Below are 25,106 nucleotides of genomic sequence, written 5' to 3'. Positions count from 1 at the left end.
TGTTTACAGTAAATAGGCAATCCCAACAACCACAGCCTGAAAAAGGACAAGGGAAGCAGGACTTTGAGCCCTCAGCAAAAGTGTGGATCAATGCACACCTGGCCAGCAATGAGGGAACTCTAGAAAAGCTGGGAGAGAGGAGAGAGAGGAGAAAAAATTGTGGCCTTGTGACAAGCAACAGCAATGGGGACTAGCTTGTTCCACTAACCCTCCTGTATTGTATGATTTAGAGATCATATCTGGCCTCCCTCAAAAAGTCCGGAGTGGACTTAATGTGGGCATGAGTGAATCTGAGTGGTGAAGGCGTGGAGGAGGTAGGTGCTGTCGGTGCTCTGAGTCACGTAGCCTCTGCACCTCTGACTTCCATTGCAGCTATGTGAACAGTTCCATGTGATCTCAGATCATGTTGACAGCACCCTACCCCAAGCCTGCAACACAATCTCTTCACTTTTCTGCTGTGAGGCCTTCTCCAAAGCTGAACCTGCTCAACCTCAGGGCAAGCACAGCCTGAAAGGGCAGGTGTTAACACCCCTAGGCTCCCCTCAGCAAGTAGGGATTGGGGTTGGTAGACAGCTGCTCCCGCTTCATGTTCTTCAGACAGGGAATTATGGGAGGCATTCCGTAGTGTACTCAGACGGAACTGAGCTCCTGCTGTCTACAGGGGCAACTTCAATCACACACCTGTATATTGGCATTCTCTCCCTTTCCGGCTCACTCTCTGTTTCCTACCCTAGTTTCCTAGTATCACCTCCCAAATAAACTATCTGAACTCAAGCCTTTGGCTTTTCTTTTAGAGGAACATAAACTAAAACACACTTCATTAAGACCAAAAACAAGAAAAGCATGTCTACTGTTACTGCTACTCTCTAACACAGTACTATCCTCCTTAGTACAAGTGAGCTGGTCTTCTACATGGAAAACCCAAAGAATCAATACAGAATCTATTAGAGCTAGCAAGGGAGTTCAAGTGTGATATATGATTAATTTATATGAAATTAGTAATTTCCTTTATATCAGCGATAATCAAATAGAAAATATAATGAAAGACAAAATTTTGTTCATAGTAGCAATAAAACCATATTAAAAAATATATAAGATCTTTAAGCAATTTTAAGAAACACTTAAAGGACATTAAGGAAGTTCTGGATAAATGGAGAGTTATGTTTCTAATATTGTGAAGATGTCAGTTTTACCCAAACTAATCAATAAATTCAATACAATTCCAATTAAATTTCAGGGGGAATTTTTCTCCACCTCACCCTAGGAACTCATCAAACTTATTTGAACACATCTATATGGAAAAATAAAGGTTCACAAAAATAGCTTAGTAAATTTTACAAAAAAAAAGAAAGGGCAAAGAGCAGAACACATATAAAGAACTTACCACATAGGAAGACATACTACAAAGTCATAATAATGAAAAATATGATACTATAGGAACACTCACAAATTAGTGTAACAGGCCAAAGAGTTCAAAAACAGACACATATATACATAAACCTGAAATATATCAGTGACACCATGAACTAGTAAGGGAAAAATTTATTTAATAGCATATTGATAAAACTGGATCATTATATAAAGAAAAATACCTATGGACCTTATGAGAAGCTACTTTAAAAAAAAAAAAAATTTTTTTATAAGGGCTTGTTTGTCCCTAAATTGACAATTGCTGGAAAGCAAGATCTCAAATGCTCCTGAGAATGACAGTTTTGTAGCTTCTTTTATACATTTGAAATTCTGAAGTTACTCTTAAGATATATTAAAACTGTAAGTTTAATAAATAAAAGTTTGTGACCTTACAAAGGACTCTGTAACATCCCCAAACATAGGAAAAAGAAGAAATTGATTGATTTTACTATATTAAAAAAAAACACTAAGGAAACCTTGACAAAGTTATCAGTTAGATGAGAGATATTAACAGAGTCCACAACTGATAAGGAATTAATACTTAAACTCAGGAAATTTTGCAAATCAACATAAAAGACCTTGACCCAGTGGAAAAATAGGTAGTGAACAAAAACATACTGGTTTCCCATTGATCAGTGTATAAGATTTTCAGGGGGTTTAATAGGCAATTTACAGAAATGGAAACCCAAATGTTGATCAACTGTATGAGGGGATGATTCTCCTTATTAGGAATCAGAGAAATGCAAAATAAAATGAGACCTCACTTTAAAACCATTCCATTAACAGCGATTAGGTAGCTAGATGGTACCAGTGCTGGTGAGGGTTGGATAAAAGTGGTAATCTCATGCACGTAGTGGGATTGTAGATTGGTGCAGTCATTCTGGAGGGCAACCTGACCGCTCTGGGTAAAATTAAATATGTATTCACTTATACCTGGGACTCTGACTCCTGTTATGTACTCACGGAGGAACCCATGAAAACTCTACAAGGGAATTACTTACAAAGATTTGGAATAGTAGAACAATTCAAGCCAACCACTCACTATAGGAATACATAAGTAAAATGTGATGGTTTCACACTAGGAAATACTACACAATCGTCAGAATAACCTACTAGAGATACATACTGCAGAAGAAGTAACGTGTCAATCATGTTGTTTTGGGACATAAAAAGAGAAGATGACTATTGAAAGTTTAAGCCTTTACTATTAGGCTCATGATACAAGGCAAATTATCTAATTGCTTCTACTTAGGAAACAGACAACTCTTACATCCACTTTTATATCAAGTCTTTATTAAGAAGTAAAGTGCTCAGTATTACACATTAATGAAATTCTCAATTGTTGAGAGAAACCTGCATATATAACATCTTAATAATATTAATATAGAGGGGAAGATGACAGGGGAAGGATAAGGAGGGAATTTTCCATGACTAAAGAAAACAAAAATAGGCAACTTATGGGTAAAAAGAAAGAATTTTGCAAAATTTTACAGGTGAAGTAAAAAAAAAAAGTATAACAATAAGTATCATAAAAGACTTTCTAGTGACCATAATTGATATATGGCACGTGGTCAACACACATGGATACCACATAATGGCTGCACTTCAAATTGAAGTTTGTTTACATGTAACAACATGGTACACATACATAAATACATACACTCACTATCCCTGGAATGCAAACGTTAGTACCTAGTAATAAAGGACTTTTGCAGCATACTGCAAATAAAGATGGAGATGAAGCCATGGGAAATAACTGTTAAAGAAACCCAGTGTTTATCATTTCTGTAGAAGCCAACTTAGAAAGGTTTGTTGCTCATGTTTTCATTGAAGATTTGACTGACATGTTCTACCAATTAAATGAACCACATGTGCATTAAAACATAGCATTTAAAAACAGGCCCCTCTTCTATTGTTTTCCAAATGAGTTATTCACCAGCACTGAATGCTCTCTTGCTTATCCTATTAGCTCTCAGGTCATCTTATTCAAAACTTTCGAAAAATAAGACTTTTATTTTTTACTGAGAGACGGATTTCTTCCCCATAAATTTGCTGAGACCTCTCCTAATGACAAAAAAATTGCTGCAAACTCAAACTTTGGCTGATACTGTGTTTCCCCAAAAATAAGACTGGGTCTTATATTAAGGTTTGCTCCAAAAAACTTATTAGGCCTTATGTTCAGGGTATGTCATCCTGAAAAATCATGCTAGAGCTTATTTTCCAGTTAGGTCTTATTTTCGGGGAAACACGGTAGTTTCTGATAATGGATGAACGTTCAATATCAAAAGCTCCTTTTCATTAAATTGAGCTCATTTAGATTAGAAATTCTAGTTTTGAAATGCAGAACTAAGAGTATTTGAGATGTGTATTCTTTAAACAGTACAAAACTCAAATTTTAGTTTTACAGTATTTTTATATAAATTTAGAACACATTTAACATTTTATTTAAAATGAACAAATTTGCTGAGCGAAAACTTTCAATGTGTACTAAAAATTTTAGTTAAGTTGTCCATTCTAGATTAGTTCAACATTACAGTTACTTGCAAATAAGTTGAGTCATATGGGAAAGAGAATATATGAATGAATCTTTATACTAAACCAATTATGAGAAAAATTCCAACTTAGTGATATGGCTCCTTCCGGTTCTCCTGTTATGATTAGAGATGACATTTTAACCCATAACTGATCTTTGGTGATTTCATGCAGCTCATTTCAAATGAGAGCAAAAATAGTGTAAAAATTAAGTGAAACGGTTATTCCAACAGACGTTAGATATGATAAAATAACAAAAAAGCATGGTATTCAACATTTACCTTAACCATTCATACGAAATTTAGCATAATGACTACGTACCCATTCTATTGTTTGGAGTTCTTTTCTAGCTCATCTTTTAGAAAAGTTTACCCCAGGAAGGTAGTTGAAATAAAAGGCTCCTTTTAAAAAAGAAAGCTGTGTAGTAAGCCCATGACCTCAGCCTGAGTGAGAAGGAATGCCCCTACTTTCCCTTCACACACTGGGCAAAAATGACAATACTGATTTTTGTGATTGAAAATAAAACTCAGAAGCCTTTTGACAGTTCTCTTCTAGCTTTAAAAGGCGACTTCATTGTAAACTGAAAAGACTCAGTCATGGTAGCAAGTGGGTATACCACTCTGAATACTTTACAAAGATGTTGTTTCTGTACTCAATATTTACAACTAATTTCTTATATGAGAAAAAGTAAAAAGTCTTCTTTGATCCATGGGAAAAATTTATCTAAAATAAATTAAAGTGCAGAAGAATTAACAATTAGTCACAAAGACCAGCATTATATGGTGGTGAGGGCATATAAATAAGCAGGGCTTGGAATAACATCGTTTAGTTATAACTTTGATGCCGTAGGAACTAAACTCTTACTTATGTCAATTAGCCTATGGTAACATTGGTTTCGTTATATGCGTTTCACCACAGTTCGAAGAACCTATCAGCAATGTTAAGTGAGGACTTACTGTCGTGTCCTTGCTATGGAAACTCAGGACAGCCGCCTTCTCATCTATTAGGAACACATTTATTATACTAACAAACATCCTACACGTGGATATTGGAACTTCCGGTTCCACCTCCACCTTCTATTCCTTCCGTGGATTGAGAGGAAGAAGGGCGGGAACTTCTGGGGCGAGGCTGACCATTTAGTCCCACGGGTGTGCCTAAACCATGACTTATTTGGGAAGCTGCATCATCGCATTCCCAGCGTTCCAACTCTTCCCGCACTAGCCGTTCCATCTGTTCCCTGTGGATTTCACTGTCATGACCTAGCCTTTCATCCTAATAAACAAAAAAGAAACCAGAATGTTAAGGGTAGATTGATGCATATTCTTGAACTTAGAAATTGCCTGAGGAAATTTAGGGGCCAAATAATCTGCTTGTAATTAGGTAAGGCTGAAGATTTACAGCACATAACAGCAATTCCCAGTTACTAGAGGAAATGTTTTTGCTTAATTCTACCATCCAAGGGAAGGTAGGCGTGTGGAGTATGAAGAAAGTAACATCTTTAGACTATGAATTGATCTACAGCTATGGAGACAGAGAAACCTCTCAGATTAAGGCTTACAAAATAATGACAACCTTGATATTTGATAGAATGGGAGTGTTTGTGTTGCAGATGACCACTTACCTCGGCCACCCCGTCCAGCAGCCTTCCCAGCACCTCCCTTCTCTTCAGTTTGGCCCGCTCCATGATCTCCAGCTTCACTATGACAGCATCTATCTTGGAGACAATGCTGCCGATGGAGTGTTCCATTCGGTCCACTCTTCTCACGAGGCTGTAGGAAACCACAGTGGGGAGGGACAAAGCCACCTTGCATTGTTGTCTTTTCAGCCCAGTTGGCTTTTCAAATGGAAGTGCTAAGATTTTGTTTTAAACAGTATGATCATCAGAAACATTTTCCTTGTAGTCTCAAACTTTAGAGATAAACTCTCATACATTGCTGGTGGAAAGAAAGCCTCTGCAAGTCAACATGGTATCAGACATCTTTAAAATGTATGCCTACTTTCTATTCAGATAGTCTTTTTTTCTGAAAAGTTTCTAAAGTAAATAATTAAGCATATGTGTGATTTTTGGCTACCAGGATATTCAAGAGAGTTTTACTTATTAAGAATATGACAATGAAAAATGACTACATTAAATAATTAATACAAGATTATTTAAATGTGTTGTTGTTCATGTATACAATGGAATTCTGAGCCAACACCAGAAATTATATTGCAACAGAATATTTAATGAAGTAGAGTGATGTTGACAATATAGTAAGCAAATAAAGCAGTTAGAAATCAGTATGTTCACCTATGATCCCATTATTTTGAATAAGCAAAATGTTATATAAATACTTTAAAAATATAATAGAAGATAACTTCTGGAATGGGCTTTGTAGGCCCTCTCCCAGTGAAAGAACCATAACTGTTAATATATATATATATATATATATATATATATATATATATATATTTTTTTTTTTTTTTTTTTTTTTTTAATAGTTTTAATTTCTGGAAATTTTCTTAAGGGCATAGAGCAAATAAAGAAGCATTTATTTAATAAAATCCACTAAATTTTAGTAAGACGAGTGAGAATCTGTGACGTTTGAGCCACAATCTGTTCCCTTTCTACTGTCCCCAGCTCAGTATGACCAAAGTACCACTCTGGTGTGTGGGGCAAAGGACACAGGGCTCCCTGGCCCCTCAGCTCCAACGGAGGGCTACAGTATCTCCCAGGGAGGTGCAGGCTGCCAGCATTTCTCATCCCTACGTCTCTAGCTCAAATCCATGTGGCAGAGGCTCTAATCTGGGCAAGAGTGGGTGAATATGAGGCTCTCTTTCCCCATTCAACTTCCAAGGGTAGGGTGGAGTTTCCATGCCAGGAGAGACAGGCTGAGAAGACCACAGGCTACCATTCCAGCCCAATGCCTTATTTAGGAAGCAGGCCGTCACTTTGAGAGAGATGGGCTGCTCTCCTTGCCCCTAGCTCTGGAGCAGTGGCATAGAGGTTTTGCTTCTGTAGAGTCAGGCTATAAAACAGAGAGCTTCAAAGCTTCCCCCAAGTGTACTGGTTTTATTTGGAACAAAGCCTGGGGAAATTCAAGCCTAAGACTGCTCTTGAAAACAATGGTGATGGTGGTGATGGGCAATTAACAGTAGACTAGTCTTCATGAGATCAACAAATTAACTTGCTTACCAGCTAGTTTACCAGAGAGAACCAGGAAAGAGACAGCTAAGAAGAGACCTAAAGACTGGCCTCAAAAACTACCCCTCAAAGGGGCCTGCATTTAATTGGATGGGACTGTAGAGCAATTTATATCCCAACGCATTACTGAAAACAAAAGACCAAACAGCCAACAATTAGTGGAACTGAAGATAACGGAGATCAGGGAAGACAACAGAGTCCTGCTAAAGCCACTGTCTTCCCAGGATGACTGTGTGCATTGTCGTGGCTGTGCCCTCTGACAAGGGACACATCAGAGGCTTCAGCATGTGGAGGAAACAGACTTCATTAAAGAACAAACACACAAACAACAACAAAAACACACCCTGGGGGGAAGGGAAATTACTATTTAGAATTGCTGTAATATGTTATTTAACACCTTCAGTTTTCAATAAAAAATTATGAAAAAGAAAGAGGAAAATGTAATCTATACACAAGGGGAAAAAAGCAGGTAACAGAAACTATCTTTGAGAAGGCTCAGATAGACTTAGTAGATGAAGAGTTCAAAGTAGCTGATATAAATATAGTCAAAAGAGTAAAGGAAATCATGCTTAAATAAATAAAGGATGGTATGATGTCATTGTCTCATCAAATAGAGAATATCAATACAGAGACAGAAATTATTAAAAAGGACCAAATAGAAATTCTGGAGTTGAAAAGTACAATACATAAAATGAAAAATTCACTAGAGAGTCTCAACAATAGATTTGAGCAGGCAGAAGAATAAATTGGTAAACTTGAGATGGATGGATAGAAACTATGCAATCTGAAGAACAGAGTCAAAAAAGAATGAAGAAAAATGAACAGAGCCTAAGAGAAATATGGGATAACATTATGCACCCCAACATACACATACTGGGAGTCCCAGAAGGAAAAGAAAGGAAGGAACAGAAAAATATTTGAAGACGTATGATTAAAAATTTACTAAATTTGATGAAAATATCACACACCCAAGAAGCTTAGTGAACATCAGGTAGGATAACTGCAAAGAGATCCACACTCAGACATATCATAATAAAAATACTGAAAGGTTAAAGACAAAGAAAAAATCTTGAACGCAGCAAGAGAAAAATGACTTGTCACATACAAGGGAAACTCAGTAAGATTAACAGCTGGCTTCTCATCAGAAACAATGGAAGCCAGAAGGAAATGAAAGTAAAATAAAAGTATCCCTAGATCAACGAAAACTGAGAGAATTCATGCAAGCAGGCCTGCTTTAGAAGAGATGCTAAAGGAAGTTCTTCAGTCTGAAAGCAAGTGATTCCAGACAGTACTGTAATTAAAAGCACACGGAAAAACAAAGAGCACTGGTACAGGGAATTACGTAACTATGAAAGGCAGCATTGATGCATATTTCTTTTCCTTTATTCTCTTAACTGATTTAAAGAGGAACTGTACAAGACAATATGTACACAAAGGTGTTGTTAGGCCTATAACATATAGAAATATCATAATACATTTGACAATAACAGGACAAAGGAAGTGGGTAAGAGCAAAGTTGTGTATTGCAATTCCTTTATACTTACACTTGAAACTCTTCATAAGAAACTCCACTGGAGATGCTTCCCCTCCTTCTGGAGCTATGCCCACTGTCTTCATCATCCTCTTCCTCAGAGTCATCCAGGCTTCGTGGGAAACTTCGGCTGCTCATGGGACGAGGTAAAGAGCTGTGATCCAAGTCCAGGTCCTCCTGAAGAAAATGGCGTCATTGAGCAGGACCACCTGGACCCCACAGACATTTCATTGAGGGCTTGGGCCAATGAAAAATGGGTGCGTGCCCTTTACTTCAGGTTTCTTTGTGGTTATCACCTGACTGTGATTCCCATACTTTTCAATTTCATGGACTGGCAAATTTTCAAAAGTGATTTTAATTACCAGTAAGGTAATGAATTAAGCTTTTTATTATTTTTTTTCTGACTATAAAAGCCCATGTAAATTTACTTTTCAGTTTCATAATAATTATTCAAATGGAAGGCAGCTGTTTTATTTTAAATGTTAATATAAAGATCAACTAATTTTATATCTCTTGAGAAATATTTTTTTCGCACTCTCATGGATATTACGAAGTATATAACTACTCAGGTTTCTCTTTTCAAGTTGGTTACTAGAAAGCTTAGGGCCAAATGTGTAGCCCAATTTCAATAAGCATGTGTGTTTTTATGGAATGCATTTTCCACTTCATTCAGTCTAGTTTTATATTTCACTTTTGCTTTGTTTTGCTTCATTCTTCATTTTGTTTTGTTTTTTTTACATTTATGCTAACCGACTACATTTTTATATATTAATGTGTTACATATCCTTGTTAGAATAAGCAGGGTACTAATACATAAATTGACAGAGAGAGAGAAAGAGAGATGAGGTGGGGGGTGGGGAGAGACAGAGAGAGAAGCTCACCCACTATTTAGCATGGAGTTTGAAATATCTTGGGTGCTGAATCAAATCATATTCTCTTAAACTAAACCTACCCTCTCTTTTTCCAAGTCGTCTCTCATCTGCTGATGTTCATGTTCAGTCAGTTCTTGGTCTCCATCTTGGTCATACTTTGTGAATATTGCCTCAATTTCTGCATCAGTATGGCCCTTCCTGAAATTATTGAGAGGTTATAGATGAACGCATTCACATACGTGGACCAACCCAGAGACAACAAAATGCAAGAGGAAATGAGAAATTGCTGACTCAGGGACAGTCCTCCTCTTACAATATGTTCCAGAAAGATACCCACCTCTAAGAAAAAAAAAAAAGTGTCTCTATGAGTACTTGGGCCAGAAATATCCTTATTTCCAACAATTTATCTTTGCATAAGCAACATCCCAGGTCCTCAGAAAACATAATTCTCACCCTTTGAGATCTTGGCGAAGTTCATCAAAGTTTAACTTGCCTCCCCCTTGCCGCAGACTCTCGGAAATGTCATCCACAGTATTTTTTTTTAGTTTTAGCTTGACCAAAGCTTTATGGTAGCCCTGTTGAAAAGAAAATACTTGGTTTAGTGTATTCTCCTTTTGCATTTGCTTTACCTTCCATTTACAGTAGTAACTACTGTAAACCCAGTAACCAGAAGAGTGCTTGACATAAGTTGGCCACACATCAAGTACATGTTGAATGCATGAATAACGAAAGTATCCCGATTTTTCCACAAAACTCTTGTGGAAGAGTTATATGAAAAGAGTCAAAGACTTTCAGTAAGTCAAGAACTAAGGGCCTTTTGCTCATATATGAACTCAAGTTTAGGTTATAGAAATGAAAATCGCTATATGTTTCATAGCTGTCTGCCTCAGAATATGTACGAATGTGCAACAGTTCTTACTACTGAGAAATCTGAGTCATAGATTGTTTATTTTTTATATTATCTCATAGTAATTTCCTTATATATGTTAAGCATGTAAAAAAATTAAGTAAAATGTGAATGTGGACTTTTCATTAATAAACTACAGGCTGACCTTGCTTTGCATTTTAGTGTAGGACTGTAAAAGTGCAAGCTCAAACTGTACAAAGTGATGTTAATAATCAACAGGAAAAATTATGATTGCTCCATGACCTTTAAAACTGTTTGTCAAACATTAAAACCTCCCTTTGTGTTGGTTAGAAAGTCATAGGGAAATTTAAAAAAAAAAATAGTAAAATGAATATTTAGTACATTCAAATTTAAAACATTAGAAACATTGAAAATTAAAGTATTTTATTTCTTTGTAAAAACTTTTCCTAAGTTTTATCGTAAACTTATCCTAAGACCTTCTAAATCACAACATCATGCAACCACCTCTACCAATTGGACCTAAATGTTGGGATTTCAATGACACCTTCCAAAGGGGCCACCTTTCTGACTGCAAGATTCTTTTGAGATGATATGGTGCAATTTTTATGAGACTTTGGGGCTGCGTGGCAGCTCCATAGACTATGACGGTGAATATTCCCCCAAACCAAACATGGTGAGTGGGTATCCCCCAGACCACTTTTACTAAATATTTTGGCAGCCAGGCCAGTGGCTATCAAGATAAGAGTTGAGCACTGCAAAGTCAGAGATGTTACAAATAACACAAATGGAAATTTCACGCTTTCCAAACAGCAAAGAAAAGAGCCAACCACCCTGAACCACCCATATCTTAGAAGAAAATTATGATTTACACTGTGACTTCTTTCTATAACAGCACTCTGGGATCCAAAATACTGAATCACCTATGCTGAGAAGCATCTCAATTACTCACTTTGAGCAGTTCATATTAAGTTATTGAAAGGAGAAGGCACTAGAATTGCCTTTCTACTTTCCTATCCAAATAAAACAAGTTCCTTTTGCCATGTATAGAGTCTTTTGAATGTGCTAAAGGCATGAACTTGTAGCCAGATAGACCTGGGTCCAAGTCCTGGCCCAGCCAAGTGCTATGGATCAGCCCAGTGTGTGCCGTATGTGACCTTGGACATGCTTCCCTTCATGCCTCAGTTACGTCATACCTAGAGTGTGCAGAACAGCAATCAATTCACATAGCTGTCATCAGAAAGAAATGAGATAATATACATGTATTTAGCATTGTGTTATGGGGATTCGTAATGAGTCACTCCAAGATATGCCTCCGTGGTATGCAGATTGTTTTGAGCTGAAGACACCTTTAGCCTCAGGTTCAAAAGAAACTTTGCCCTTCCCTTAATTACCTAGAACAACTTGAATTAGGGGCCTTGCCATAATAAGAGATTATTAGAGATAACCTCTTTTGACCTATCTATAGGGCAGGACAAACTTTCATTTACTAACATCTGTTCTTATCATGTTGCAATGACTTTTCAAGCCCTTAAGGCACCTTGCCTCATCCTTAGCTCAGGATGTCTTCTATCCCCATGTTCCCTTTCTATCTCCAAACCTCTCGTTCATGTGTCATCTCTGACTTGCTCATGTATGTGGGGTTCCCATACATATATGTGTATGTATTAAATTTGGTTATTTTTCTCTTGCTATTCTGTCTCATGTCTATGATGATTAGACGAGGCAGAAGAACCTTGAAGGTAGAGGAAAGTCTGTTCCTTGCCCCCAGCTAATGCAAGGAGTAGGGTAAACTCACTGCTGGAACCCCGTGCTTCCCCACGAGGCTGCTGCAGATGAGGAGATCTTGGGGCATTTTACACATGCTGGCAGAAGGTAAGGTGCTTACCAAGGCAGCACACCCCCAGATCTCTGTCTGCAGGGTCTGGTGGAAGCGAAGGTGGTGAGAGTCTTTTCCTCTCTTCTAAATTTAGATTGGCAGGAGAAAATGTTTGTGAAAATAGTTTCTTGGGCTAGCAACTCATTTCCTTGATATGAGTACCCACAGGTTTTGTTTGTCTCTGTCTCTGTCTGGTTTCTCTCCTTTCTTCATGTTGTATGTCCTGAGAGCTGGGCCTTATGACCAGTGAGAATATTTTCTCTCTGGCCTCCACCATCCAGAGGGTGTACTTGCTAAGGTGCATCTTGCTGTCTATCCGGCCATGACTAGTTCTCTACAGAATTTTCTGTGTCTACCTGGTTCCTCCTAGAGATGGTCTATTATCTCCACCAAGTGGAGGATGCTTATGTAAATGGTGGGCAGCCAAATAGGCTGTGGATCCAAGCTTAGGGAATCTTAAACCTTACTCTGCTCAAATGGGGAAAGCATGTGATTCCCTGTGTTCTGGAACAGCTGTTTAACGACAGAACCCACCCCATATTTCTTAGGCTAACTCTGGGAATAAACATTCTTGCATCTTTTTGCAGTCTCTTCTGAGGATGCCTCTTACATCCATAGTATTGGTTTGAGTCACTATAGATCCTAATGTCAAGGCCAGACAATGGATCCTTTTAATTGGAAAAACTTCTAAATCGAAAAGAAAGAAATTTTTTTTCTTAGCTCTCATATTGTTATAAAAGCTAGTCATTAAGATTCCCTTAATATGATGGAAGGACAGGAATTAAAACAAAAATCGAAGTCTACTCAGACAGACCCCTTCCTATTTATCTTCAGACATTTACAGATACTGTAAAAAAAAAAAAAAAAATACATCGGAAGTACAATTGTCCTGTACCTAAAAAAGAAAAATGAAAGAAAAAGAGTGGCAAAATCTTACTAAAAGACAACCTAAAATTTTATGTCTTAAGAACTCAGCTTGGTAACTGTCAGGTTGGAAGCTCCAAAATGTGGCCAGACAGAAACATGGGCTCAACTCCATTTATGAGTAGGGTCCTACCACATTGCTGTCATCCCTTAACGAAATTATAATCTAAAATTCCAAAGGCTATTATAAGGAATGTGCTAATTAGAAAGAAAAAAAGTGGAATAAATAAAACAGATATTCACGGGGTTAAAACAGGTTTTAGTACAGCACTACCAAAGGCTGAATGGGCCAAATTGACCTTCTGTTACTCCCCACAAATAAGTCTGCTCTATTTACCCCTGTGTGGAGACATTTAAAAGACTGTAGGGAAATGAATACAACGAAAAATCTGACCAGCAATCAGTCACTTGCGGCAATAGTCACTCTGGTTAAATCAAGTTAAAGATTGATAACAGGTCCCCTGGTTTAACCTCTTGCTGGGAACCCAAAGCCGTTTTACTCAAGAGTGGATAAAATGGTCAGGAGATAGAAAAAAGAAATTTCCAGCACTCCATGAACTGTGGTACCAAAATCCGTTGGTGAAGCCCTGACTCAAGCTACAATTAGATTAAAAGAATATAGAAAAGTAAAGATTCATAAGAGTATGAAAATTGGAATGTTTGAACAGCCTTTATGTTTAAAAAAGTTATGTCAATTTTAATTGATTGCATCTCTTTTACCTGAGTGTATTATGGAAAAGACATTGTGTCTCACTGCGGGGCTGGTACATGAGGGCTGTCAGTTCTTTCTTTTGGCTGTCAGAGGAAAAGACTCTAGAAGGTAGTAAACTTTTTGCAGCCTCTTAGGTCTATGGAATTGTTTAATAATGCCGGAAATATTTACTGTTTGTCCCAGCGGAAACCCGACAAGATATTTCAAAGGATTTAATAACTTTTTGATGAGAAATTTGGTCAAATTGAAACTAATGACAGAGCCTGACAGGAATTTTTTTTTTCTTTTGGGCTACCTCCCTCAGGTAAAATAAAACTTTATACCCAAGGGGAAGGAGGCAAATTAGAGATTCTGTAGTTCGACAGGTAGGTCAATTTGCCACTTAAGTTACAGCCCAGATTTTTAGAGCAGCTGTTCTCATCTTAAAAATTTTTGTGAAACCGGAAATGTAGCTCCAGAAGCAGTTCAAAGCCCAGCTATCTTTATTGTCCACAATTCTTAAGACTGAAGGAAAAAAAGGGACACTGAGGTGTTTTGGAAAGCACGCACTGCTTCTATGGCTCCAAGACTCCCTTGCGAAGGACAAATACAAATCTTAAGTGCTTTTTCCACAAATATTAGTAAGAAAAAGCTTTAGCCATCTATACAGGTAACCTTAATTTTTTCTGCCAGAAACAGAGTTTGGATCCAACTGTTCTTTTACATTATCTTATCCATCCTATGGCAGTAATTTTAAAATGAAGGCTAGGAGATTTCTGTTCATGTCTGTTTCAGGTGTACAGCACAGAGGTTAGGCATTTATATAATTTATGCAGTGATCCCCCCCAGAAGTCTAGTATTTTCTACCTCTGGATGGTATTGTTAATTTATTAAAAAAAGAAGCTCTATTAAGTTGGCTTAAACGAATAAGCACTTATATGAGAATTCTCAAAAATATAACAGAAACTAATCCCAAAACTTTTTAGAATCACATAATCTGGAAAAATATTTGACATTAAAGCTGGTTTGAGTTTGGTTTGGTTAAATAGGCATATCTTTAGAATAATCAGCATTAAATAGTACTTTTACTCTACCTGGGTTTATTAGTCAAACGAGTTCTCTGTTGCAAAATTTGTCAGCAAGAAAAGTAACTTGGTATGATTATATTTTCATAAGTAATCTATAAACTTTATTTTTAGGAGCAAGTAAATTAAATAAATGTAAGTAGGATCAAAGGTTTCTTTTTAGGTGAACTCTTTAGCAATAAGTATATTGTTAAAAAGGGTTTCCTAAATCTCTTGGGTAACTTGAAATTTTAATGTTTTGCTAGTTAAATTAAATGATGGATAGTCACAGCATGTCCAAATAAGATAAAATAATGAAACATTAATTACTGAACATATGTATATCACCTTTTTGCTTTTTATAATAGAGGAACTAAAGATGTTTGGGTCTATTAGTAAACATGCCTTATGCCACATTAAAAAAATTTGTGCTGTGAGGAAATAACATATATACCTAGAAATTAATATGTGTTCATAAATATATCACTCTAAATAAAATACTGGTGTAACAGACAGTTCACAGTTGCTTACTTCCTAGTTTTCACCAGGCGAGGCAAACTTCTATTTACTAAAGGTCTGCTCTTATCATCCTGCAATGACCTTTTGAAACCTCCAAGGCACCTTACCTCATCCCTAGTTCAGGATGCCTTATATAACAAGTTCTCTGTCTCTGAATCTCTCATGCATGTGGAGTCTCTGAGTCTCTTATGTATGTGAGGTTCTCATACACATGTATGTAATAAATTTGGTTATTTTCTCTTGCTAACCTGTCTCATGTCTATTTGATTGTTAGGCTAGCCGGAAGAACCTTGAGGAAAGTCTGTTCTTACCCCACAGTTTTCATTATAAGGATGCAACAGTATTAGCTATTATTTTTATTGCTATTGTTATTAGCACGATAGTAGTTTTCACTAGTGAAGAGGATCCCAGTTTGTCTAATGATTTGTGAGCTTGATTTGTGAGATGAAGCTCGTCTCAACCCACTCACTGCTTCAATTTCCACTGGGACCAAGCCCATGATTTAGTATAAAATCTGAAATATGTGATGTTCTAGCCTGAATTCAAGAATGTGGTTAATGGATAGTTAAGCCTTCCTGAGGTAAACTCAGAAATTACTGGATCCATTCATTATCTCCTTGGCAATATAAGTAGTACCGCGCTTTTCCCTAAGGGGAGAAAACAAACAAACCCAAAACAAGAAAACTTATCCAGAGTATTTTGAACACTGCTTGCCTTAGTCTTGTGTAACTTATGGTACGGAGTGAGCATCTTTCCTATGTCTTGGTGTATTACCATAATCACAATCCTTTCTTAATATGGGCCAGCTCCCAAAATTTTATTCTTTGTACTTTTAGTGTTGTGAAATATTGCCAAGAATTCCTTTCATTTGAAATTTTTTGCCAGTGTCATTTCCTCTGTGACATTTTCATTCATTCTGTCACAATCGTCTCATTCATATTGATAAATTTGCCTTATTGTCCTGTTAGCTGTATATCTAGATCTCTTGAATGGTGGCAGTGACATTCCCGTGGCCAGCTACTTCTTTCTTCTATAAATCCAATACGTTTGTTTGATTTTCTCTTCCAGTGTTGTGATTCTTTTTTCTTTGCTATACTTTCATCTTTGCTCGTCCACTCTCCCTTCCAATTCCTTTTTGTAAAATGTCACATGATTTATCACTGGGATACAAGGAAGTAGCACAACTACATGTTTTGTGCGTGAACTGAACAGCAGATCCTCACTGACAATCCGAGACTTTGCAAGAAGTGACATTATAGGTCACCGATTTTGATGCACATCTGTTACTTTGGTCACGATTTGTAGGGAAGTATGAACTTTATCACTCAGTTAATAAACTGTGGTAACTGAAAGTGAAGTTTGTACTTTATACTGTTATTCACAGTCAACACACTGTGATAATTGAAGTTCCAACTGTATTGACAGGCTGGTATGATTTAACTGAAATGTGTGCCTATTAGAACAAAAGTGCAAAGTGAGGACCGCTTGCTTACACCATGAAGATTTGCTGCAATGTAATCAACTGTTATGCAAAATTCAGGATAATGTAAATCTTAGGTCCCATCCAAAGGACTTTGTTTTAAGAAGTATAAGTTCTCTATTACAACAGGATTCACAGACAACATAGTCCTTTGGTTTGAACTAACAGAAAAGGGCCACTATATCTTAGAAAATGACGTTAGGAAACAAGCTGTGTGCTTTTAGATGTAGATATTTGTTGTTGCTTAAGTTTTGTATTTTAAACCAAATAAAGAAGTCACATTGAGAAGAGCAAAGCTGTCCAACTTCCCAGTCCTGCCCTTCCATTTAACATTAAACATAAACATATCCTGAGAAGGTGCATAGGTGAAAGTTCTCATTCCCTTAGGCTGTGTCCTTACTCCATGGACCTTTGCCTTTGACTACGTTAAAACTTCCCTGGAAAGTTAAGGATAAAGGGTGAACTACAAAGTATTTGCCGCAGAAACTTTTTCTTTTCTTTTCCTTTCCTTTTTTTTAAAACTGTAATTGAAATAGAAAAGGTGGAAATGTCTTTATATTTTTCCCTTCTAGTTTATTCTGAACTTTGGATGTGCAAATGAGAGCCCGCTAGAAAAGGTGTCAAAATAAATAAAGGGGATGAAACCAGCAGCCCAGAAACCAGCAGCTCAGAAACCAGCAGCTCAGCTCCAAGAATCCAAAGAGTTTATTGAGAATTTAATCCAGGGCATTAAAGGAGTTCAGCTAGCTGTAGATCCATCTCTCTAAAAAGACTTAGATTATTCCTACAATATAGCAATCTACTTTTTATTTTAAACAATGACAATCAATTAATGTTGATTTGGAAATCTGGCTGAAACAATGCTCATTTTATGTTCAAAACAATTCTGAGAATTAGGGCTTGTCATACCTTTCTGATAAGATCTGAGAGTTCCATTTCAGCTTTCTGCTGGGCCAAATCAGATTTAACTTCAGAGTAAGTATCATTGATGATGGCCAAAAACATATTCTGTTTGTAAATCAAAGGAAAGGTGAGGTTAAAGAAGAAACCTAAATATATTTTGTAAACATCAGTCTAATCTTTGACACACGCCTTTTTTGTTCCTTTTTTCTTTTTTTACAATTTGATATCTTAAGAAGTCATAAATTAATAGTTTTGCTACCATATTGTTTGGGAAAATTATTTTTTCAAAGAAGTTATGCCAAAGGAAAATGCAACATATTTTTTTACTTACAAAACCACATATTGTAATATATTTTGCAAAAAGAGACAATAATGAAATACAACAAAATATTAATGTATTTAACTATGAATGGATTATTTTATTATTTTTGCTTATCTACGTTCTCTGCATTTTTCATTTGACATAAATTATTTGGAGTGTAGAACTCTAAACAGCTTTTCAAATTTCAACAAACAAATGGAATTCTATGCTTATTCCGAATACTGTTATATAATATTTGAGGTTTATGGAACAAATTTTTAAGAGTTAAAATGATCTTTGCAAATAGGAATATGGTAGGCTGAGCAGGAAGATAGTCAAGAAAAGCTTAGTCGACAAGACATACACTTTGGAGTCAAGCAAACTTGGGTTTCAGTCTTGGCACTGCCACGACTAAATTGTTTAAATTTTCTAATCTTCATTTAAAAATGTATTTATTTGTTTTTGCATTTATAAAATGGAAGAAATAATAGTATCTCCCCCCCCCACACACACACACAGATTTGTTGTAAGAATGACTGACGTAATCTATCTAAAGTGCTTAAAGACAGGCCTAATGTATGGTACATGCTACATAATTTATAGCCAATATTACTCAGTAATGGTTAGTTCATTTTCCTGACTTTTTCCTTCCCCAATATAATGGTTTATATTTCCAACACCTGTTTCTAAAAGATTTTCTGGAAGCACTGTACCCAGTTGATCAGGTCCTTCTTTAACATGCTCTTCCTTTGGCTTTCCTTTTTAGCACTATGATTTGTAAATATAAAGTTGTGTATCTGATTATATCTGTTTTCCCTGCAAGTTCACAGAATCTTCATAAGGGCAGAGTTGGTCTCTATTTTCCTTACCCTGCATTCCTTGTATCTAGCACATTGCCTGGAATACAGCAGCTCAATAAATATTTATTGAATGATTGATGAACAAGTGATAGATCTATTATTTTGCTGGGCTATTGAATTGCTATGAATTAAGGAGAAATATTGAAGATTCTGCAGCAGATATGAGAATAGAATATAGAATACACAGTTCCTGGCTTAATGTTCATTTCCAAGGGCAGACAGCTACAGTCAGAGTAACATCTCCCACCTTCTCCTTTTCAACCCAGGCATCTGTTTTATTTTTGTTTCCAAACAGCTGTTACCTAATGCCTGCAAATATCTTAGTTGAAATGTATTAAAGTGTGCATCCTCTGAAGAGATTTCAAAAAACAGAAAGTGGCTGAGAAAGGCTCTTGAAGGTCTGGGGAGAGGAAGTTTACTTTTCTTCTCTCCGTTAATTGTAGGATGAACATCTGCAATCAGTGGTCTTTCCCTGTTGATGATGGGCCTTTTGCTTCCTGCCTCAGCTGGGCCACCTCACACCACTGTGGCTTCTTATTAAGTAGGTGCAATAAATTAACACTTGGCAGTCATCTCAGAAGGGTGGCAAACCCTACAGTTGGCTTGTCATGTCCGTAAAAGAAAGGTTTAAATTGATAGTAGCCTCCCCTTTCTCTCTGGGAGGTTCAGGGAGAGCAATTCCTTTTTGTGCGGTAGTAGAAAAAATCATTTTAGTGTAAAGACAAAAACTAAGCGCTTCTTTTCATGTTCTAGTGATTGATCTGACATAGTGACTGAATAATTTAGAAGGTGCTACGTACTAGAGGACACCATTCAAACAAGTTCACATTTTAGCATTTCCAATTGCCACAATTATATACATATGAAACTGGTGGCCTGAAGTCAACTAAAGGGTTGTTGCAGAACTCTCGATTTCTGGTTTTGTTTTTTTATTAGAGATTCAGGGATTCAGACGCTACAGAATCCAAAGTATTCCCAATGTTAGAGAGTAATAAAAGCTTACTTCTTCCTCTATTTTTTTTTGTTTTTGTCCTTAATATATGATAGGAAGAAGAAACTTAAGAGGCTTAAGTTTAAAAGTAATCATGATACTTGGGAACAGCAAGATACAAATGACTTGCAAGATATTCCTGACTCTTTTAGTCCTATTAAAGTACATCTAATTTTCACTCAGTAAATACTATATACTTCACAACTAAATACCTGTACCAACTCTGGAGATATTATACTAAAATACTGAATCTTATACAAAGAATCTTTATAAAACTTACTGAAAATGGAAACAGTTTTGTTTTCTTATGATGATGGTTGATGTAAGGAAATCTTAAGTGTTAGTATTTAAATGAAACAATAGCCACTGCTTAGGTTAAGCTAACTTAATTTAATTCTTTCTTAGTAGAGTGGACAAATGTATAAACGTTAAGATGAAGAAAAAAATGCCTTTAAAAAATCATAACTGAAGGCCAAATATTAAAAAAACAAATATTAATTTGTACCAAAGCAAGAGAATAAAAAAAATATTTTTGAAAATAATTTTTCAAGCAATTTCCATTCATTGTTAGATTTAGTTTCAAATTTAAAATATAAATATTATTTGCAGGCAGTCTCTAGATGTGCTAAATATGAGGAAGTGAAAACATAATATCTTAACCTTGACAAGTGATAATTCACTCAAGTATTACTCTTGACACCCTGGATCTATCTTGCTTTGTCAGTTCCTCTTTTTTAAACAGAAAAGAAGAAAGAGAGAAATGCAAAGTCATGCTAGCAAGTGACCATGGAAGTGCTGATGTTTGTATTAAAAAAGCATGTAAGCATATTCTACTTTTTAGGCAAAGCACTATTTTAGGCAACTATAAGGTTGCACTTGATCTATTTTTTTTGCAATAAATAGACATGTATATTTACATATATATGGATAAATGAAAGTCCATGGAAAAGATATTTAGTGAAGACTTAAAAATGTAAATCAATGAGACGTAAAATAAAATATGATTTCTAATATCTACATTTTTCTACTTCCGGGTTCTTTTTAAAAATGATAGGGAACAGAATGTAGAGAAAAGAAAAGTTGGTGATTTATGAAATTTAAATCACCTCACTCTAAATAAAAGAGTACATACCAAAAGAATGAAGAACATAAAGAACACAAACGTAGTGAAATAAATTGGTCCCAAAACTCGATTAGCTTCCTCAATCTCTGCGAAGTTGATATCACCCAAAATGATACGGAATTGAGTGAAGCTATAAAAACAAAACAAAACACAACACAACACCACAATACAAAAACAAAGAATGTCCAGCATTGATGAAACATTTTTTGAAAAGGTGATTTCACACTTTCAGATTTTTTTTCAGTGTAGCTAGCTGCCGAATAATAGAAAATTGTGAATCCCTTTGGAAAACTCTTGCTACTTCTATGAGCAATTGAAGCCTTCTGGAAGAAAAATAATATGCTTTCATGCTTAAATATGTTATCTCGTTTGGTTGAGAAGAAAATATAATAATAATTATTGGATGACTTATAAAACGATAGGCTAAAATAATTTAATATGTAATCTGTGTAAAATATGGTAACTCGAAGCCTTCACAATGGTCATCATGGGTCTGAACTTAAAATCTCTTTAAAAAAAATATTTTTGAAGGACAGACAAAATTGTGTTTCAAGGATCTCACATGCACTCACAGTAGAGTCAAGAGTTGCCACGTGTTGCCAATGCAGGACCTTAATTAGCAAAATCATTTTCATTCCTGATTTTATCAAACAGCAACATTAATTAGGAATACCCATACACAAAGCCCTATTAACTTCCATTATCATGGTCACCTCTTTTCCTAAGTCCTTTCCAAATGGCATGGAAATCTGATACTGGCTACTTTTCCTGTTTTTAATACCATAGTTGAGAACTTTGAAAAAAAGTCTGAAAATTCCTGTACTGGTTTGAGTTTCTTTGAGAATATTAGACTATTTTTCTTAGAAAATAACTTGAAGTTTAAAACACTGCAACAATAGTGAATAGGAATAAAAATATAGGCAAATGATCTCTTAAAAGCTACCATTTGCATTTGATGCTAAGAAGACCCTGATGTTTGAAACCGTGTTGTTTTACTACGACTAATTTACGGTGTCTGACTACTTTAGGTCTGTTGTTATCTTAAGCATCAGCATTTCAGAGTGTGCGGTCATCTCTGCATTGGTGGGTTAGTATTCTGGGAAGGAATTAATTCTCAATTTTAAACAACTACTTTTAAACATTTGGTGGTTAAATAGCAACCGTGAAGACTTATCATTGAGAAGGCAGTGACATTTTTGATTAAATTTTTCTCCTAATTTCATGTATACTTACATACACTCTTGGAAAGTACTAAAATCATCAATCTGAGTGCCAAAGACAAGGTATGCCAATTGAGCATATGCCAAGAAAATAATGAAAAACATAATTGCAAAGCCAAACAGGTCTTTGGCACACCGCGACATGGTTGTGGAGAGCTGACTCATGGTCCGGTTAAAGTTGATGAATTTGAAGAGCTGTAAAAAAGAGGGAAGATATCAACAGATGAATGGGTAAATAAAATGTGGTATATACATACAATGGAATGTTATTCAGCCTTACAAAGGAATGAAGTATTGATACATGCTACAACATGGATGAACCCTGAAAATATTATACTAAGTGAAATATGACAAATATTTCCACGTACACGTATAAGATACCTAAAATAGGGAACTTCATAGAGACAGAAAGTAGAATAGCAGTTACCAGGGGCTGAGGGAAGGGGAAGTGGAGAGCTAGTGTTTAATAGAAACAGAGTTTCAGTTGGGATGATGAGAAAGTTCTGGAAATGCATACTTGCATGACATTGTGAATGTATTTAACGCTACTGAATTGTACTTAAAAATGGTAAAATGGTACATTTTATGTTATGTATATTTTACAAAAATTTAAAAAAGAGGCGAAAAATGACTTATTTTTTTCAAATCTAGAAACTTTTATTTTCACATTCAAAAAACATGTGTTGAGTTTCTGCCATGAGCCAGACACATTTTTGGAGTTGGGAACATAGCAGTGAACAAAACAAAAGTCCTGTTCTCATGCTGCTTACATTTACATGATGGATAAAATACAGTGAAAACATGTTTAATTATAATTAAAATGACTAGTGATATATTTCCCTCAAGAAAGATTAAAAGAGAAAACCCCCCACAAATGAAAACTAGTTAAAAAAAAGAAACTCCAGGAAATACTTATTGCATATTATTAACTTTCATTTATTGTGCATCAATTATGTGCCAGGCACTGTGGGAGAAGCCTTACGTAGCCTGCCTCGAGCCTTTGCAGTGAACAGAATATTGGTATTCAGTCTCAGGAGTCAGCTGGGTCTCGGGGTGAGGACTTGACCCCAACTCTGTCTGATTGCAAAGCCATGATGAGTGAGCATTTTTGTAGACAGGACACTGAAGATGGCCCCCCAGGTTGGGCAATTCACAGCCCACAGGGCACGACAACCTGCACATTTCTAGCTAGAAGCCTTGGTGGGAGAACACTGGGAGATACAAAGAAGTCAAGTTATGACCCTGCCTTAAAGAACGTAAAGGTTCTTTAAGTTTTGGGGGCAAAATATTCACAAGTGAAACACTAAATAAACCACCCAGCCTGAGGCACACATTGAAAGGAAACCTGTAGAATTTTACTGAAAGGCTTCTTATAAAATGTTTCCGGCCACACCAAAATTTTTTTCAGGGTTGTTGTAATCACATTACTTAATACAATTCCTATCATAAGAGTTTGATTACTATTTTACGATAAAGGTTTGGTACACTAGTGATGGTTTCTCCTGAACAAGCATGTGATTGAATAAATAGCATGAGAGATACAGGATGAGGTCTGATAAATCTTAGGCCTTCCAGGTGTGAATACCAATTCAGGAAAATAAATAACTGTTGGTAAGTATCTTTTAGAACAGTGCTGTTCAATAGACCCTTCTGTGATAATGGGAATGTTCTATATTTCCACTGTCCAATATAGTAGCTGCTGGCCACACACAGACATTGTGCACTTAAAATGGGGCTAGAGTGACTGAGAAACTGAATGTTTACTTGTATATAATTTTCATTAACTTAAATTTATATTTGGATAGACACTTGTGGCTAGTAGCTACTGTCTGGATGGTATAATTATAGAACTTGACTAACGACAGGCTGGCAGCTGCCTCCAAATTACTGAAATTTCCTGCCTTTCCAGAATGAAGGCTCATTGTACATGAAATGACCTAACTTTTCACATATATGGAACTGCACATTATGTCTTGGGAAAAAAAGGAAATGAGTGATTAAGGAACTATTTGGAAGAGGTGCCTGTCCCAACCCCAGTTCTAGGTAGAGCTTCCCTATGACCTCTACTTGGAACAGACAATCCTTCTAGAGAACATTTCCAATGTTCCTTCTTCCCAGCCTTTCCTCCTATTTCACTTAGTTTCTTTTCCTCCACCTGGTCACCCCATGTCAGGTGATACTCAGACCTTTCCCTGTGTTAGAGCAGCCTGGGATTCCAGGCCCAGCTGACATAAGAGGCCTCTTACTGTACTGCATTTGTTCAACTAAACCTAGACAGGCATAGGTCTTGCAGGAGTGCAAGCAGCAGGGAGCTAGTTTACTTGTGCAATACGGAGCAGATTTGGCTGGCTACTTGAATTTGGCCATAAAATCAAATTCCTCCAACATTTTGTATGATTTGTGTTAATAAAAAGAAGGGAGATGTATTGTTAAAAATCCAGAATATGAAATTTATAAATTACCTTAATCCAGACAAAAAATACTATGACAGCAGCTATATTGTTGAACTGTATTTGCCAATATGCCAGATGCTCGAAGTTGGGGAAAGTATTTTGATCTTCCAGGAAATGTAGTAGCACATCCACATTTGATGTCCTGTGTATGTTAATTCCTATAGCTACCACTGATAGCTGGAAAACAAGATTCACATATTATTACAGTGTTTTAGAAATATATAACTTAACCTAAAATGACTAGTTTTTCTTCACCATTGTTTTAATTCTAGGACTCAACTTTCTATTTACCCAATGGCATTCA

At 36.2% G+C, this 25,106-nt stretch overlaps 1 protein-coding gene across 1 annotated transcript in view; it reads right to left on the bottom strand.

The window, feature by feature from the left end:
• Positions 1-2,683: 2,683 nt before the first annotated feature.
• PKD2 (polycystin 2, transient receptor potential cation channel) overlaps positions 2,684-25,106 on the bottom strand; it is a 57,724-nt gene continuing 35,301 nt past the window's right edge. Inside the window, exons 7-15 of the mRNA XM_019719343.3 lie at positions 24,812-24,979; positions 22,363-22,544; positions 21,139-21,259; positions 17,861-17,959; positions 9,983-10,104; positions 9,610-9,727; positions 8,671-8,834; positions 5,564-5,711; positions 2,684-5,214 (exon numbers count right to left, since the gene is read on the bottom strand). Of these exons, the coding sequence (XP_019574902.2) occupies positions 4,978-5,214; positions 5,564-5,711; positions 8,671-8,834; positions 9,610-9,727; positions 9,983-10,104; positions 17,861-17,959; positions 21,139-21,259; positions 22,363-22,544; positions 24,812-24,979 (1,359 nt within the window). The 3' untranslated portion in view covers positions 2,684-4,977. The remainder of the gene's footprint in view (positions 5,215-5,563; positions 5,712-8,670; positions 8,835-9,609; positions 9,728-9,982; positions 10,105-17,860; positions 17,960-21,138; positions 21,260-22,362; positions 22,545-24,811; positions 24,980-25,106) is intronic.

This window comes from Rhinolophus sinicus, chromosome 1 (assembly GCF_057876585.1).
Source record: "Rhinolophus sinicus isolate RSI-liver-muscle chromosome 1, RSI-T2T, whole genome shotgun sequence".
In the NCBI taxonomy this organism is placed as follows: domain Eukaryota; kingdom Metazoa; phylum Chordata; class Mammalia; order Chiroptera; family Rhinolophidae; genus Rhinolophus; species Rhinolophus sinicus.
This window is presented reverse-complemented; position numbering and strand designations above follow the sequence as displayed.